Below are 19,280 nucleotides of genomic sequence, written 5' to 3' on the forward strand. Positions count from 1 at the left end.
CTAAAGAAAATTCACAGACTCTTAGAAGGGTTATTAAAGGCCTAGTGTAATCTTCCCATCCCATCCCTCAATGTAAACATAAACAATTCCTCTATGATATCCCTGATGGTTCTTGCCTGCTTGTATGCTGTTTGTGGATGTTCACTGTCTAACAGGTAAAGCATTTGGTTTTATTTATCAACCACTCTATTTTGAAGACTGACCCCATATTACTGAAAGAAAATATGACTCTGTATCAGTACTGGTTCTGCTGAGTACGAAGTTCTCAAACTAAAAAGAAAACTCAAAATTAAATGCTGTATGGGGTATTACAGAAATCTTGGCAATCAGATGGCAGAATTCAAGTTTAGGTTTTAGCACTTAATTGTGACTTCACATCAGTAACTCCCTCTTGGTTTCAATTAGTTTCCTCTTTTTAAAAATGGAGAATTGTAATGGCATGTGCTTGTAAGTTCCAGTTACTTGGCAGGCTAACGCAGGAGGATCCCTTGAGCCAGGAGTTCAAGTCCAGCCTGGAGAACACAGTAAGACTCTCATCTCCAAAAAACCAAAAAACAAAAAATGGGGATTGGATTAGTTATCTTGAAAATCTGTTCCAACCTTAACAATTTTGACTTAGGTGATGAGACCAACCAGTAGTCTGTTTCACCATGTGGCAACGAGGAGAATCCTTTTAATTTCCCCACAACAACCAGATCCTGATGAAAACAGTAATAGAAATGGAACATTAAAACAAATACATGATGCCCAAAGGCCCTAGAAGTTAGCTGTGAAATTCATTTTAATTATTGATGCTCACATCCTTATCACCCACTAGGTGTCACTGCAGACCCACAGCCCAAATAATTGCTGGGTAGACAATAACTGGAAACCAGATGTGCATTGAGCAGTTCATGTTCTTTTTCATTAACACGCACTAAATGTCAAGTGAATGTGCTTGTGCACAGAGGTACAAAAAAATAAACACATTCTGCCAAAACAAGTCAATAACCTTGTGATGGAGTTCTACTGTCAGCTATGTTATCAAAAATACATACTTTTAAAAGTCTAACGTAGATTTTATTTAAGGGAATGGGGGAAAAAAAACCTAAAACTTCAAAGTACTCACTTGTCTCACAGAGTGATCCACAAGTACTATAATTTATGTTCAGTTATTTTTAGTATTCTGGGGCTGAAGTTTGCCTTTAAACCACATTTTTAAAAGGTTAATAAATATTACTGTATTACCTAAGCTACTTGAGAAAATACTACTTTTAATCACCCAAAATAATTGATGTTCTAAGTCAGAATTATTCAAAGTAGCAGGTTTCTCAAAGACCTCTCTACATGTTAATATTGCCAGCCTAATTCAAGTTACAGCTTAACATGAATAGTTGCAGTAAGTGTATTGATTTTAAAGTATTCACAAATTCAGACATTTAACCAATTCACAGTAGCCTTCATCCACATTACTTCAATTTATAAAGGTTTTCTGTATTTATAAATTTGATCATCCTTTTCCTTAACTAGAAACTATCTTTTCTTCAGCGTAAGTCATATAATGATTAAATCTTAGAACTAGAAGGGATCCTAAAAAATCTCCTAGTCCAACTTTCATTTTATTCAGCGAAAACTGAACCATGAGAGGTTAAATGACTGGTACAAGGTTAAAAAGTAGGTAGTGGCAGTCTCAACCAGGACAAATACCTTTTTCAATGGTTCCTGACAGATTATGGAAAGATGCACCTAGATTGACAATTAAAAAAAAAAAAAAATCTTTCCCACACTACGATAAGTCACAAACAAATAGTAGCCTGGGGAAGATTCTTTCCACATCCACCACTATAGCTACCTCTGTTATTTAAGAATTTGGCAGCTGCCATATTCCTGGTAAATGCTTGTGGAAATTGAAGCAATTAGTATTTTTGTATGTTATACATATGCTCACCTTCAGCTTATTTTTCAATGGGGGAAAAAAACCCAAACACAAAATAGAGAATCCAATTAATTTGAAGACTAATGGGTAGGTAACCTCATCTCTAATTAAGATGCAGTAGTACCCTAATTAAAATCCCCTAGCAATGACAAACTGAAATTGGCTATATTGTAGGGGAAAGGATAGAAAAAGTAAATTCAATTATGTATCAATGACAGGGTCTTATTTAAATGTGTAATTAAAATCTCTACTTAATGACATACTGGACCTAATTATGGATTTGCTATCAACATTATTAATTAATGTAAAATACTGACAGATGTAAGAAAAGCCTAACATTGCCCAATCCAAATGACAGGAATCCAAGTTAAATAGGAGTTTAGAATTGTGTTATCTGTTGGACAATAAATGACAATGGCTGTGGGTGTTTGCCAACAGCCCTGGAGAAAGTGTTTTATACTACTTAGACAAGTATGTACACAAGAAAGAAGAGCTTTCCTTTTAAAAAGTGAATACACATCTCTATACACAAGTGGCTCTCTCACCAAAAATCCAGTTCACAGAAAGGTTTGGGAACCAAAAGCTTAATCATGAAAGGACTTCCAAAGAAAAAAAAAGGAAAGAATATGTAATTTCCAATTATATTTTTCTAAATCATAATTTACAGACACATCAGCTCAGAGAAACAATAGCTCCTCTTGGATTCTAGCCGTAAAAACTGGGGAGAGGTAAAAACTGGGGAGATAGCTGAGCATGGTGGCATGTGCCTGTAATCCCAGCTACTCAGGAGGCTGAGGCAGAAGAATTGCCTGAACCCAGGAGGCAGAGGTTGCGGTGAGCCGAGATCGCGCCATTGCACTCCAGCCTGGGTAACAAGAGTGAAACTCCGTCTCAAAAAAAAAAACTGGGGAGAATTTTCTAGAAGACACAAGATTAGGATGCACTGAGAACTGTCTGAAGAGAATCAATTCCAGCTTCCAATAAATACTTAAAACTCAGAACCTACCAGCAGAGCAGGTCACTTGTTAACCTGGACTGTATAGATGAACTTCAGAGGGTCTAGGAACCCCTTGAAATTACATTCACAATTCTGTATTTATGGAATGAGAAATTTCCTGGGGTCAATCTATAGCTTTCAGCTAATTCATGAAAGGATCTAAGAACCAAAAAAGATTAAGAGCTGCTCCTCTACCTGAGCAACATAAATAAGACAGCCACTGATGACCCTCAGCTATTTAAATTCACAGTGAAAATGTGGACAGCTTTCGCAACCTCAAGAAGAGACATTCAAAAGATAAACAATAAACATATAAACATGTTTAACTGAATTTGTTTTTACTAAAAACAATTATTTTTACTAGAAGCAAATAGATCAAATCAAATACCTTTAGGAAAATCTAAAGCAATGTTTATTCCCTCCTGCCTAAACCTAAAACAAGAGGATTTTCTGATCTACCATGCTACAAATTTCTACAAGAATGCATCTCTATAGAAGGAAATTCAGCCCAAGCCCTTTGTAAAGAACTCCCAGTGAACTAACGTTACTTCTCAAATCTATTTTTATTGTTTTTAAGTAAGCAGTGGTATATATGTCATGGTTTTTAAATGTTTCTTTTGGGAAGATCTTATAGAAAATGGCACCCTGAAACTTTCAGCTCTATGTCCCAAAATTTAACTTTCAAGAATCTGATGAAGTTTAAAAAAAAAAAAAAACTCTTAAAATTAAGATAATATACCTGTCCTAAATCAAAACAATCTGAAAAATAGATGTGTCCCAGTAGAAAGCCTCAAGTCTTTTCAAGTTTATCAGAAATGCCACTATATACCACTGTACTAGAGGTCAAGGAGGATGGATATCCAAAGGTATCACTTGTTGACAGTTCCTGATGGTCTCAGGTATATCCTATAATCACTGGTTACTATGCATCATTTCTTGTAGATAAATGGTATTCATATGATAGGCTGCTATCCAACTTGGATGTCTCTGAGCATTCCAATAATATGACTGAGAAGCGGCAGCATAATATTCTTGCCATGCCCTATAGTAAGCTTTCCAGTAATCCTCATAATCCTGATAGGTATCAGAAAAACTCAGATGTGTTTCCCTATGACAGTCATACCAACCATCTTCCTGGGCTTCAGTCTGCAATCTGTAAGACCGCCTGGGTAGGTTTCTCTGGCTCTGCTTAGCTCTCTGGCTAGCCCCCTCTTTCTGTCTTGATTTGATCTGGATTTCAGTTGATTCTTGATATTCCTCTGGATTGGGGGTGTCACTTCCATTTGAAGGTTGGTCCAAAGAAATATGATCATCCACAGGAGTAGATTCAGAGTCTTTCAGCTGATTATCAGAAGAGCCCTCCAAGTATGACTTATTTCCTTTGCTCTGAGAAGAAGTTCTTGAACTGTAAGAATCACTGTCACTCTCAGAGTCTCCAGATTGGCTACTACTTGCCAATACGGGGACTCTCTGTTCAGTAACTTTATTTCTCACAAAACCATTTTGAGGATTCACAGTCTGATCCCCAGGACCTGTGTAGTGCCTGATGATTTCCACAGGTTTCTCTAATCCCTCTTTAATGTAGTGTTCATAATCCTCTACCAATTCAGCAAAAGTCAAAGTGTATGGTTGATGGATTTTAAAGGAAGACAGACAAGGAATTTGGGGGAGTGACACAGGTAAAGCTTCTTTGACCTGGTGCTGACTGTTGGTGGGGCTTTCAATGGGGGTCTGAACAGAATTCTTCATTTGCTCTTTAGATTGTATGGCACAGCCCAGTTCTTTTGGTAACACTGCTTTTTCTGTGATTCCACACTCTGAGTGGCTTTTCACAGGAAGCTTTTGTTTGGTATTATTTTTTGATTTGACTGATAGTGCAGACACAGAAGTATTTCTAGAGGAAGCTATGTGGTTACCATGAGCTTTCTGAGTTTGAATGGGTCTCTCTATTTTTTGAATTTGCTTTTTTAGGGGTTGGTTAGGTACACTTGCTATGCCATATGTATGCACAGCAGCTTTAACTTCCACATCCCAATCCAAACATTCTTCCATCAGACCAGAAGGAATGGGATCTACACAAAAAGGAAGAAAAATGTATTAAAATTCTCAAGCTACTCTAGACCATTGTTTTTCACATGATTTCATAAAGTTTTCTATGGTCAAATATATTTAACAAAATATGCAAATATACTAAGATGTTTAATAAATATATTAATATTTTTAAAGACCGAAGCAATCTTGTAATAGAGAAATCTGCCTAAGAAATACGTAAGACCCATCTCATACTCACAAGCACTGTCTCCCCTCACCCTCACTAGAGAAAGAGCTTACTCTAGGAGTAATGTACAAGAGTCTGCAGCAATTCTCCCATCTTTTCTCTCCTCCCTCTCCACAGCCCTTTCCCTTATTTCAATATTCTGACAACAAAACAAGATACTAGAAAATGGATTGTGTTCCCCAAAGCTTATCTACGAAATATTACAACTGCAACTCTTTACACCCAACTAAATCTTTCACCCAGTACTCCAACAGAAAAAATTACTGCCCTTAACAGTAGAGAGAAAACCTCTACAGGGGAAAAAAATTAGATGACTTTAAAAAGATCTGTGGCACCAATGACATTTCTAATTTTTAAAAATTTGCTGGCTTCAATCCTCTAAATTTCCTATTCCATCCACGTGTGACAATTTGCTTCCAGCAATCAGACCTTTCAAAGTGTGATCAATTTTTGTCTTACGCAGACAAGATATAACAAGCCTGCTTTACAAAGATCTTGCTTGTTGTTGCTATTTATGCTCCATGTTACCTATAAATCTCATGGGTCTAGATACTACAGTGAAGTCTCTTGATCCTTTGCTGAAGAGATTCTATGATTAAAACTCTCATTCCTACTCAGGTGATATCCCTTGCTCACCTAGTCCTATAATACAGGCCTCCCTCCTAGTTCTGCCCCAGGAAACTCATTTGAACATCTATTGTTACACAAATTCCCAGTCCAATATAGACCTAACAGCATGAGTATTATTTTCTAATGATTTCAGGCCTCTGTTAACATTACATAAAGATCCAAATATATCATTTTCCAGTATCCAAAGGCAATTTTTATTTTTATCACTAGATGCTATGACACTGAATCCTACAAGAAGCCTTAACCCCCTTCTACCAATTTTCTATTTTCTTCCCACATCAGACTACCAATAAACTTCACAGAGAGAATTAACAGTTTTAGAACTGATATAGAGCCTAAAGACCATCTACTCTATGATATACTGCAAATCAGGACTCTAAGCTTAGAGCAATTACAGAGATTTGTAAAAGAGCATAAAAGTTATACTAACCCAGATCTACTGTAATACATAGGACTTCCAGGTCTATACTTAATCTAACTTCATAAAATAAATTAAATAGAAAATCAGTAAAAAAAATTCAATTATATTTATTCAAACTATATATCCCATATTCTACAAGGTCATGTATATGCTATATGTGTGTTTATCTATATATACATCATCTATATATAAATATACACTATTTATAGTGCACATTTTCTGTATAACATGCACATCAAACATGCCATATTTCCACTCAAAGAGTTTTTTAGAATCTTTTGTTTTTAAGAGATCATTAATAGTTTTAAATATGCACTGTTTCCAAGATAGCACTTAAGAAGCAAGATAAATGACTGAAATAAAAAAAAAAAAAATTTCACTCAAAGTTTTCAAAATAGTATTCAAATTAAAGATGTTGTTCCTTCCACATGGTAACAATGGAGAATATGGCAAGAATAAACCTCACAGCAACTTAAAAGAGGTAAAATATCCCTCCTCATATCAAAGAATAAAATCAAATTGCAAAGCCACTAACAAATAAAATAGAGCTAATAGAGCTCTCATTTTTCTTTCCCCTCTTTTTTTTTTTTTGAGACGGAGTTTCACTCTTGTTGCCCAGGCTGGAGTGCAATAGTGCAATCTTGGCTCACTACAACCTCCACCTCCTGGGTTCAAGCAATTCTCCTGCCTCAGCCTACTGAGCAGCTGGGATTAGAGGCACCCGCCACCATACCCAGCTAATTTTTGTATTTTTTAGTAGAGACGGGGTTTCACTATGTTGACCAGGCTGGTCTTGAACTCAGGTGATCCACCCGTCTCAGCCTCCCAAAGTGCAGGGACTACAAGCGTGAGCCACTGTGCCCAGCCAGCTCTCCTTTCTCATGTGCCAGTGGTTAGCCTGCACTCCTCTCCCTGCTACTTGCTAGCTCTAACACCTTTACTTACCCTCTCTATGCCTAAATATCCTCATCTACAAAAGAATCACACACACTTCATAGGAGTGTGGTGAGAAATGAGTTAATGTACATACAGGACTGGGAACAGTATCCAGCACATCATAAGCACTCTGTGTTTGCTATTATTAATATTTTTATTATGCTTATCACCACTATAATTATTCTGACAGCAAAATGAAACAGATTAAATGTACCTGGTAAAGGGAGAAGGTTGATATTACATTTCTGGGCAATTCTCATCATCATATTTTCTTCCTCTCCCCGGCAACAGTAGGTCATTGTCAGTCCCAATGTACCTAAAGCAGAGAGAATGTTAGGTAGTAAAATAATAACATTCAAAGCCCACCTGTCACATTATAGATACCTCCCCTTAAAGAAAGCACTGAAACTTTATTTACCAAAACGGCCAGCTCTGCCAATCCGATGCATATATGTCTCCCAATCCAATGGTACATCCAGATTTACAACCAGATTCACCTTCTCAGCATCAATCCCACGGGAAGTCTTGAATTGAAGAAGATAGTAATTATCTGTTTGCACTAACTGTACAGCATGGCTACCAATGCATATTATATTCTTCCAGTATAGCCAAGAGCCAAATTAAGTACAGAATATTGAGGAGCAGAGGAAAAGGAAATTCATTCCTAATGACTAATTTCAAGAACAAAGATCAACATATTAAAGACATTTTTAAGAAAGCATTTCCCTCAGCACTGGAAAGATAATTATCTTCTGGTATTCTTGCAGATACACCTACATAAAATAATAGATGAAAGCTGTACATCTGATAAAAGAACATACGTCAAGATAGATTAGTCACACAAACTAAACAGGAAATTTACCAAATCTGTGGAAATGAGGACTCTGCAATGAAACTGCTTCAGTTTAGCCATAGCATCAAGACGCTGATTCTGATTCATATTGCCTAAAAGGACACCAAAAGAAAGTCATATAAAAACAACTAAGCTAATACATAGTTATCAAATCCACAAAAAGTAAAAATCATAACGCCCAGTCTTAACACTTTTAACACACCAACCACAGTTAATTATGTCCTTCTGTGCAAATCTAGGTTACGATCCAAAGTCAGAATCTTTTAAAATATGGTTTAGGCAATCAACTTGAAATTCAAAATCAATTTTAAATAGTAATCAGGCCATGCATATAAATTCTATTTGCAGTTACATATGAAGTATAACTAGCAATTCTTAGGAAAATAAAAATGCTTTAAATCAGCTGTTTATAATTTGGTGTTAAAGTGTGATCTATAGTTAAAATATTGGTTCATTAGAAAATAGTCTCCCCAGTATCTCATGATATACCATAACTAAACAAGCTCAAGCCAACAGGTTAAAAACTAAGCTAACACAGGTGGGGCACAGTGGCTCACACCTATAATCCTAGTACTTTGGGAGGATGAGGAGGGTGGATCACAAGGTCAGGAGTTCAATACCAGCCTGGCCAATATGGTGAAACCCCATCTCTACTAAAAAAAAAAAAAATTAAAAAAATTAAAAAAAAAAAGTCAAAAACGAAGCTAACACCAAACAAAACTCTAAAAAGGATCTCACTGATCCAAAAATCCTTTGACTCTTTCACTATGCCAGCAGTAATCATTTAACTTTGTGGCAAGAAGTCAATCACTCTGCCTTCCACAAAACCATAAAACAGTCAATTCGGTTAGTGATCTCCAGCATCTTAACAGTGATTATTTAAAAAAAAAAAAATTCTTTTCTAAAGAAAAATATTTTTATCTTAACACAACACAGACATACTTGGTTTTATAGAATTAAGTTCTTTGTAGTTATACTCAGAGATATAAAATTACATCTCTCTGAACACTAGTTTTCTAACTTTTTACCATACACCAAGTTACTCCTTAAAAATAGAAGGATATTGACGTATCAAATTCCAAAGAAAAATAAGCCTGAAAATTCCTTTACTCTAAAAAACACATGATAATTTTACACTCAGAAGGCAACTCATAAAGTGGTATTTCTTCCTCCTGACTTTGGAGGCTTCAAGTCAGTATACTAAATAAAGATTAAAGTAAGAGATGAACTTACCTGAAATGCACTCAGCAGGAAAGCCTTTAGAAGAAAGGATATCAGCCAAATGTTGTGCTCTATGAAATAGAACATAATGGTTACAAATTTACAAATATTGCTCCTGCCTATCCTTTTATTTCACAAGTTCCCCAGATGGCCTTTTAAGTTACATTACCTGCTGTGCAAATTAGAGAAGACTAAAGCTTGATTAAACGGAATTCTGCTGAATAGTTCCTGTAAATGCTGAGTCTTTTCCTCAAAAACCTTATGTGCCAAAGGGTACGAATTGACAACTTTGTAATACTGCTTCAAACCTACAAAGAAGAGTTGTCAGTTAAAACATACATATATGCTATATAACCTAACGGATATCACAAAACAGCAACAGACAACTAGGCAAGGAAAAGCTCCAGAATATCACAAACAAACTAATAATGTAAGTAGCTAAAAGCTGCACATACCTATGAGACTTGGATCACTGGCATTCAGTCTTACAAAAGTGGGATCTCTCATGTACTTCGTCAAAGCATTAGCCAAAAATTCAGGGTAAGTAGCTGATACTGCCAGCATCTGTTTACTGGCAGGCAAGGAAGAATAAATCCAACTGCAAAATAAAAACATATGTCATGTAAATTATTCAGACAATAATCACCACTCAGAAAAGCTAGATACTTTGGGACACTGTTTTAATAGTCAAGTTAGTTATTTTTCTTACTTTATTTGCTCCTGGAAGCTTCCTTCTTCTAAAAGTTTATCTGCTTCATCAAGAATAAAGAGGCGTATACTGCCTGGATTTAAGTAGTCAAGCTCTATGAGTTGCTTAATTCTGCCTAATTTTCAAAAAAAAAAAAAAAAAGGAAATATTTATGATGTACCAAATTTGTGTAAATCTCAGCCAATGTTGTTACTCTACTTATTCACAAGTTGTTCTGCTGAATTTCTTGATTCAACTCTCATTATACATGTTCACACTAAACCACAAATCAGAAATCTTGAGCTCTGATCTTGCCTAAACTCACTGTTTTCCCCTCACATTTCATCACCAGTAAATAAACACCAATCCTAACAAAAAACCTAAAGCACTGAATGCAAGACTCTGATTCTGAGTGATTCACAACCAAATACAATAGAGAAGCCAAAGAATAATCCCAGTCCATTGCTTAGAAGGGCCTCCTGAAAGTCATCGTGTTTCTTCTCAGAGGACTATCCCATGTGTTCTGAAACATCCTTAGGATGGAGATTTCATAAATTCCACTGATAAACCAGTCATGTGCCTATATCTCACCAGTCTAATGCTCTTCATTTCTAACAAAAATAACTATCACAGTTATCAAAGATTCCCATATATCTTTTTTTATATTAAAAGTGTTTAGTTCCTTAAAAGCCCTGGTTACCAACAGGCATTGTTATCTTACCAGGAGATCCAACGGCAATATGACACTTTTTAAGTCTGGTTTTGTCTTGCGATAATGGGGTCCCTCCAATAAAGACATGACATTCCAAGCCTTCCATTTTTATTCCAATGGCTGTAATAACAGAATGTATCTGTACAGCAATTTCTCTTGTAGGGGCCAAGATCAAAATCTAAAATAAAAAACATAAATTATACCTTTGAGTCAGAGAAATACATGACACACTATATTTCATTTAAAATGAGTTTTTATTGATAGGGTAAAATATAGTTATCCCTTGGTATCCACAAGGGATTGGTCCTAGGAAGCCCCCAGATACCAAAACTGGCAGATGCTCAAGTCTGTTATATAAGATTGCATATACCTGTATATTACCTATGTATATCCTCCCACATATTTTAAACCATCTCTAGATTACTTATAATACCTAATACAATTTAAATCCTATGTAAATTGTTATACTGTATTTTTGTTTGTATCTTTTCATTCTTTACTATTTTTTATTGTTCCCCCACCCCTCCCCTGAATATTTTTGATCAACAGTTAGCTGAATCAGCTAATACAGAACCTGAAGATAGGGAGGGCTGACTGTATTCCATTCATTCATTCATTCAACAAATATTAAGTAAGAACCTACTATGTGCTAGGCAACATAGGGAGGGCTGACTGTATTCCATTCATTCATTCATTTATTCAACAAATATTAAGTTAGAACCTACTGTGTGCTAGGCAACATACTAGTTGCTGGGGAATCAACAATTAACAGTACAGTCTTTGTCTTCATGGTACTTTCATTCTTAAATAATAAGAATACAATAAACAAAAATAAGTAATGACAGGTAATGAAAAGTATCATAAAAAAAATCAAACAGGGAAAGAAGGAGTCATTTTAAATGAGGTAATCATGAGCCCTCCTCTAAGGAGGTAACACTTGAGCAGAGACCTACAAGTTTGGCAGAGACCTGCAAGTGCGGCATAGAGTAGAGCTGGCTATACGACACCTGGGGAAGTGTTTTCACGAAAACAGCAAATGCAAAGGCCATAAGATGGCAGTGTTCTTGGTGTATTTGAGGAAGAAAAAGAAGGCCCACCTGGCTATACAGAATTAGTGGGAAAGTAAAGTAAAGATCTAGCTCTAGGGGCTACATCACAAAAGCCTTGAGAGCCATGGTAAAAACTTTGCAATGTAACTACTGGAGGAGGCAAAAGCAATACTTTGTGCTCTTAACTAAAGGAATAAAAACTTTATTAAAATAAAATAAAAGACTGGGAGAAAACATGCCAAATTAATAGTGGTTTCTCTCTAGGTAGTGAGATTATAGATTTTGTTTTCTGGTACTTCCTAATTTTTCTGAATTTTCCCAATTTTCAAAAATGAGTATGTATTACTTTGATACACAAAAAATATTAAAATATGAATTTGCCGGGCATAGTGGCTCATATCTGTGATCTCAGCACTTTGGGAGGCTGAGGCGGGTGGATATCCTGAGGTCAGGAGTTTGAGACCAGCCTGGCCAACATGGCAAAACTCCATCTCTACTAAAAATACAAAAAAAATTAGCTGGGTGTGTGGTGTGCACACCTGTAATCCCAGCTACTCGGGAGGCTGAGGCAGGAAAATCACTTGAACCTGGGAGGCAGAGATTGCAGTGAGCCAAGACTGTGCCATTGCACTCCAGCCTAAGCAACAGAGTGAGACTCCACCTCAAAAAAAAAAAAAATGAATTTATGAAACTTTTCCAGGATTTTAGCATTTTATCTGCTGCCAAATTGTCAGAAGCCAAAATCTCAAATACATCCTAGTCTACAATTAGACTAGCTCAGGTTCTTGCAAAGTAGGATGATTTCCAATGTGCAACATCACCTAGGATTTGGCAGATGTAAGACGGACTCAACAAGCTTCTCGGGGAATTAACATGGGTATCTGGATTAAAAACCATTGTTGAAGATTCATCATTAGATATACCAATGTCTGAGAACTTGAAATACAGTCTGCCATAAAAACTAAACTACAAAGTAAGGTTATGAGACTCACATCTAATTCATCTTTGAATCCCCAATGCCTGGCATACTGTTTATATGTAATATGGGCTCAACTAATCTTTGTTGAAGAAATGATCCCCAAACCCAAATTTCTTGCTAATTTGGGTAAGGCAATCTTAGAAACCCTCTGAGACAACCTAGAAGACAAGAGATCAATGATACATTTACAGAGCTTTAAGAACCACCTGCACACCGGGTGTGGTGGCTCATGCCTGTAATCCCAGCACTTTGAGAAGCAAAGGTGGGAGGATTGTTTGAACCCAGGAGTTTAAAGCCGGCCTATACAACACTGAAGAGACGCCACAAAAAAACACAAAAAGTAGCCAGGTGTGGTGGCACACACCTGTAGTCCCAGCTACTTAGGAAGATGAGGTGGGAGGATCGCTGGAGCCCAGGAGTTCAAGGTTGCGGTGAGCGATGATTGGCCACTGCACTCCAGCCTAGGTGACAGAGCCATAGTCTCAAAAAAACAAAAACCCTGCAGTTATCAGCAATAGCCAGAGCACTACAATACCATGAATCAAGTCTAATGTGAAGTCTCACACTAATCTAGTCAGTAAAGAATCCCTGTCTGTATTATCAAGTAGTGACAAAATTGACACGTTAGCTTTATTCTATTTAAATAAGGTACACATAGAAAATTCCAAATTTCACCACCACCACCCTTAACTCAATTCATCAAATTCACTTCCACCTCTGAGGAGCTACCGGTATTTCATCTGACCTGTGGTAAAGTCCACATAACACATCCTCCTCTGGTCCTCTGAGCTAACTCACCTGGGTACTTAAGTTTTCAAGAACAAGAGAATCCAAAGCAATGGTGGAGAACACACAGGTTTTCCCAGTGCCCGATTTAGCTTGAACAATTAAATCTGCGAAGGAAAAAATACATATATATCACTAGTCAGTACTCACTGAAGCAGCTTAGGGACTAACATGGAATCAGAGAACTAGAAGGGTCTCCTGAGATTCCCCTAGTTGGCACCTTCATTTTTAGCTGAATCTCAAAAACGTATGAGAACACGCCTAGTCCCTGAACGTTTACCTTTCATCTTCTCAAACTTAGAACCATTTGTCAGTGCTGGAAAAGCCCTTAACCAACTTAAATTCAACAGTGCGCCTTAGTTTTACAAATAAGTTCACTGAGCTTAGCGCCTTGCCCCAGGCCGGGCGGCCGACCGAGGGCTCTTCCCGAGCTGCGGCGCGGACTTGGCCGCCGCCGCCCCTCGGCCACACTTCTCCCGGGCCCCCCTGACCTCTCCCGGGCCCCCGCTCTCACCAAGCCCGCAGCGCCCCAGCGGGATGGCCTTGAGCTGCACGGGCGAGGGCCTCTCGAAGCCGGCCGCCCGCAGCCCCTCCAGCACCGGCCGCGAAAGCAGCAGTGACTCGAAGTCGGCCGGCTCCGCCAACAGCACGTCCCCCGTGCGGGTCCGCGGGCTGCGGATATCCTGAGCCGTCCGCAGGCTCCTCACAGGCCCGGGTGTTGGCTGCGGTGTCGAGACCTGCGAGGCCACACGTTCGGCCAGCATAGCAGTGTCCACTGTCGCTAAGGCCGCGGACGCTTCAAACGCCGCCGCCATGGTAGCCGCGCCTTCAGATCTCGCGGTACTTGAAGGGAGGCAGGGATCCTGGAAGCGAAAGGAGGAAAAACTTTATTGGCAGTTTTCCCGCGCAGACACTAACACGCCTGGCCTGAAAATGGAGGGAAGGAACGGAAGTCGGAGGCTGAGAGACTAGGGAACACTACCCCACAGACAAAAAATGTGGCCTGAGGAAAGCAACAAGAGGGAGAAGGGGAAAGATGAGGCTACTGGTGAGTCGCTGCCTGTGGCCTGCAGAGGGCGCCGCGAGCCCGCGGTGGGGGCGCCTCCCCGCCCTCTCCTGGGCGGAGCCACCAAGCTGTGCCCCGGCGCCTCAGCCCTCTTGGCGCGCTTTGTGATGCGCCCGGTGCGTCCCCCACACGCCACGTGCTTCCGTTTTCCGTTCCTCCGGCCTATCTCGCTCCGCGGCCGCCTCTTCCCCAACGGTACCGGCTACGTAACCTGACTCGCTTCTTCTCTGTGCTCGCAGAGTGCGCCCAGAGCGTATCCGGACCAAAAGATTTACCACATTGGCTGGTGTGTCCTTCGTCTCCGAGTCCCCAGCCCCTGGCAAGTCCCTGGCGCACTGTGAGCTCTGATAAAAGTACGTTGAATTGGAACCTGGAACTGGACTGACAGCTCCCAAGTTCATATCTCCGCCTCATCTCCCTTTAAACTCTAGACATGTAAATCCATCTGCCTCCATGCATCCGCCCCCACAGCACCTCCCGTCGGATGCCTGATAGATTCTTAGATGTTACATGCCTTCTGTATTGTTCCTTCCCCCATCATCTCATGGGCAGGCAACTAAGGGTCTCTGCCACTTTTCCTTACTGTGGACTTCTGCTCAGATACCACCTTTTCAAAGAGCTCTTCCTTTTCAAAGAGGTCTTGAACACCCTAAAACAGCTCCTTTATCCTTTCTGTTCCCTGGCTTTTTCCAGCACTCTGTTCTTTTGTTGTGCTTTATTTTTTCTTCATGATACTTATAATTACCTGAAATTATATGTCTGCTGCCTGTCTCCCACACTCTGAGGACAGGGACCTATTCTGTCTTGTTCTTCTCTGTATCCCTAGTGGGAAAAACAGAATCTGACACATAGGAAATATTCAATATTTATCAAATGAATGAGCTCCTGTAACAAAATCTTAGTCATCATGCCACATATAAATATTCCTGGGCCTCAATCGTATTCATAATTTCAAACTTAGCTGTGTGGGGTGGCTCACACCTGTAATCCCAGCTTCTTGGGAGACTGAGGCGGGAGGATTGCTTGAGGCCAGGAGTTGCCAGTCTGGGCAACATACAGAGACCCTATCTCAAATTCTTAAAATATAAACAAATTTTTAAAAATACAAAGAATACCAACATTAAATATATTCTGCAACCAACCCCAACTTTGTCCATAGATTATAGTGCTGGTCATTGGCCCTACCCCCTACACACACACACACACACACACACACACACACAGACACACACACACACACAGAGTGATGGTCCAGATTCCATATGATATAGGTGGGGCTTTGACATGGTAATCCCATTGGAAGGTGGTCCTGAAGGTTTACTTTGCCTGTAAATTTACAAAACATTAAGAAAATGTCAACTATCCATTTGAAAGAAGGGAGACTGATAGAGGAGATGGCACTAAAGGTCCCAGGCTTCCTTTTAGTACCCCCACCTCTTTTATCTGCCTAATCCCCAGACCACAAACCTGGGAAATTACTGACTCCATCCTCTATTCTTCCCCACTTTCTAACAATTTACTGAGCACAAGTAATTTTGTCTCCAAATATTTCATCCATTCTTCTTCACTTACCATAGCATCTGCTCTATTTTAGGTCCCTTCATCATCCTAACTATTGCAGAAACCTCCTGAATGGTCTCTCTGGCCAGAGTTTCTTCTCTTTCCCAGCCATACCCTACAAGTGCTGCAGTGATCTTTCTTGAGTGGATATTCTAGGCTGTTTGGGTCCAGCTCCAGATCCTGCTCCTTCTGACACTCTTTTTTATTCCCCACCCCAGGGTCCCACGTCACACTGTAAGTAATTCCAGTCTGGTTCATATGTTTTATTTGCTTAGCTACTTGTATGTCCCTCACACTAAATAAACCGTGAGCTTCTCAAGGACAGGAACTTTGTCATCCTAGGCCCTCCAGCCCAGCACCAAGCACTTCGTGGACCCAATAAACATTGTATGGCTGACACCTTCTTGCTCGAAAATCTCTGCTGGGTCTCCATGCACATAGCAGTGGTTCTGTAGGACTCACACCAATCACTGCTGAAGAACCACAGGATTATCCCAAGAAAAACAAAAAGACTACATTTCCAGGAAACATTTGTAGTTTTATAGGCATTCTGTTATTGCCTTTGTTGTTTGTGATGTTTTACAGACACAAATATTGCAGTAATGTTATTGTGAACCATGGTGAATAACACATAAATTTTTTTCTCACTAGTCAAAAGTTATGACAGTGTTGTTGACCATAATTTTTGGTGCTATAAAGATAAAGCACAAAAGCAGGAGATCATTTAATAACTAGGTAAGGTGTGAGCATAACACATACAGAAATGGACTAGATTGTATCTGTCTCCCAGCCTCCCCCAGGATAAATAACAATGGGATCCCTGTCTCTTCTCTGGCAGAGTAGCCCACCTATCTCCTCCAGCCAGACCAAACTAGCCCAAATGCTTAGTTCTCCATGGCTTGTAACACCTCAGTATCTTTGTGTTTGCTGTTCTATCTACCTGGAGAACCTTTCCAGGGAGCTAGAAGAGGGAGAGATTCCTATGAACTAAAGAGGTGAGAGTGACACTTAGAATGAATGTTAAGATTCAAATGATCCTGTCCCATCATTTTGCACTAGAGGCTTCTGAACCCAGAGGAAAAGAAAACAGTATAAAGGAAGGCATAGTGTAAGGTGGCCCACCCTGGGTGTGAGGATCGGTGGGGGAATGTGGAAAGATGAGAAGAAAACTTAAGATTTTTTTCTCATTTGACCCCCAAAGCAACACAAGGTAGGCAATGTTATTATTTGCATTCAGTCCACAAAACATCTCTAATCTTCTAATCACTCAACAGAAATCTGACCACCTAGTATTAATCAGCCATGTGCTAGAGGTACAAAAATGGAGCAAAGTAAACAAAGCCTCTGCGCTCAGGGAGACAGGTGCACACAAACAGGTGGCCTCATTTCCTGTATAAAGTGCTGGGTGCTACTGAAGTCAAGGAGGTAACCAGATGTGGGGAGCCAAGAAAGACTTAGAAGTCAAGATTAGGTTTGGTTAAAAGACCCCCAGATAGGAGCTTACTTCCCCAAGATAGAAGTTCATTTTGCCCTTGTAGAGAATTCTGGAAACAGGACTGATAAATAGTCCTGGTCCACAGAGATCCCAAGCACCCAGGCTTCTGCCTTGGTCCCCAAATGGTTGCTCTAGTTCCAGTCTTCATTTCTGCATTGCAGCCAGCAGGAAAGAAGAAGACTCAAAATAGAAGGTAGAAATGGTCATGGTCATCATGCCAGCAGTCCTTTTAAGAAATGTTCTCAAAAGCTGCCACACTATCTGGCATTTCTTGGAAAGAACTTAGCCATAAAGTTATACCTTCTTGAAAAAAAAAATCAGGGAAATGTCATTTTTCTGGACAATCACATGCCCAGCTATACAATTATTTGAGAGGAGGTCCATTACTATAGAGGAAGGGGGAAGGGATATTGGAGGCAACTATCAGTCTCTGCCACATCTTCCTAGCATTAGAGCTATGGTAAAATGTGAAAAATGAATCGAAGTTGGCCTGTGACAGAGGAGTGGAAAATGGAGGTGTGGAGATGAGGCCCACCACAGCATTCTAAAAGAGCTTAGAATGCAAATGGGAGAGTAAGCTTTGATGAGGCAGGAGAGTGAGCTGTAGGTCAGGCTAGTGTCTGGACTTTATCCTAAAAGCCTTCTGTGTCAGGTGCTGAAGGAGATGCTGCCCTCAAGTAACTCCTCAGAGGAAGATAAGTAATCTGCTCAAAGTCACAGAGCTCACAAATGGGATTGGAACTCAGATCTATTTGACAGCAAAGTCTGGGCTCTTTCTACCCTCTGTCCTAAAAGAGTTAACAGGCCGGCTAGGGAAATGATCAAGCATGAAATTTGCAAGTAGCACAAGCTGGTGTAAAATCATAGGCAGTACTGACATTTTTCGGGGCCTTAGTTGTTCAAAGTGTGGCTGTCATGTGGGAGAGAGTGAGAACTTCTGAGAAATTGAGGAAAACAGCTTTTGGTATTCAAAGGGCAATAGCTTTCTTCTCTGTGTCCTTCTCCTCCACACCCCAAATCAAAGTGGCTTAAAGTATATATGGAAGTATGAGAGAACAACTGCACATACAAGATGATTGTTTACCTAATTCCTGGAGTCCAGCACTTCTGCCAAGACAGCAGCACCAGGAGACAAAGCTCAAGTGCAGTGAAGCAGTCGGGGCTGATACCCTGAGCTTATCCTGAAGAATGAATAAGGCATTCATCAGGCAGTGGGGGTGGAAGGAGAGCTCACCAGGCAGACAAGTCTCAGAAAGATATTCCAGGCACAGGCAACAGTTTGTGTAGAGGCGTGGAAGCATGAAAGCCACAGTCGTTTAGGGAAGTTAAGTCTTCTACTGTGAGTGGAGGCAGGTATGGCAGAAATGACCCAGACATGAGGATGCAGAGACATACTGGCCCTATGTTATGGAGCACGTCATCTGCCACCATAGGAATATAAAATGAGTGTGTTATGCTTTTCCATAGGAGGGTAGTGTTATTTAGCAGTTAAGAGAAATACAGTAGGAAATGTAACTTGGGGCTTGGTTAATGGCAAAGCTGAGCAGTTTGGCTCTTAACTTGCGGACTTTGGAGCATCACCTAGGTTTTGAATCTAATAAGAGGTAAGTAATGGCAAGGCTCACAACACACAGTTTCTTAGACCTAGCAGCTCCTAGGACTTCAGGTGTTGGTACACTGCTGTCCAAGTACCA

The 19,280-nt window shown here is 39.7% G+C and overlaps 1 protein-coding gene across 1 annotated transcript; it reads right to left on the reverse strand.

Annotated features, from left to right (window-relative positions):
- Positions 1-3,764: 3,764 nt before the first annotated feature.
- DDX20 (DEAD-box helicase 20) lies at positions 3,765-14,315 on the reverse strand. Its single transcript, XM_012468153.2, has 11 exons — positions 13,980-14,315; positions 13,478-13,572; positions 10,661-10,829; positions 9,961-10,075; positions 9,707-9,849; positions 9,421-9,559; positions 9,264-9,322; positions 8,040-8,122; positions 7,596-7,701; positions 7,392-7,493; positions 3,765-4,984 (listed from the first exon to the last, which is right to left on the reverse strand). Exons 1-11 carry the CDS (start codon positions 14,278-14,280, stop codon positions 3,825-3,827), a joined length of 2,472 nt encoding a protein of 823 aa, XP_012323576.2. The 5' UTR covers positions 14,281-14,315; the 3' UTR covers positions 3,765-3,824.
- Between the last annotated feature and the right edge of the window lie 4,965 nt (positions 14,316-19,280).

The sequence above is a fragment of the Aotus nancymaae genome, unplaced genomic scaffold (assembly GCF_030222135.1).
Source record: "Aotus nancymaae isolate 86718 unplaced genomic scaffold, 86718_ANA_hifiasm-v0.15.2.pri h1tg000007l, whole genome shotgun sequence".
Taxonomy (NCBI): Eukaryota; Metazoa; Chordata; class Mammalia; order Primates; family Aotidae; genus Aotus; species Aotus nancymaae.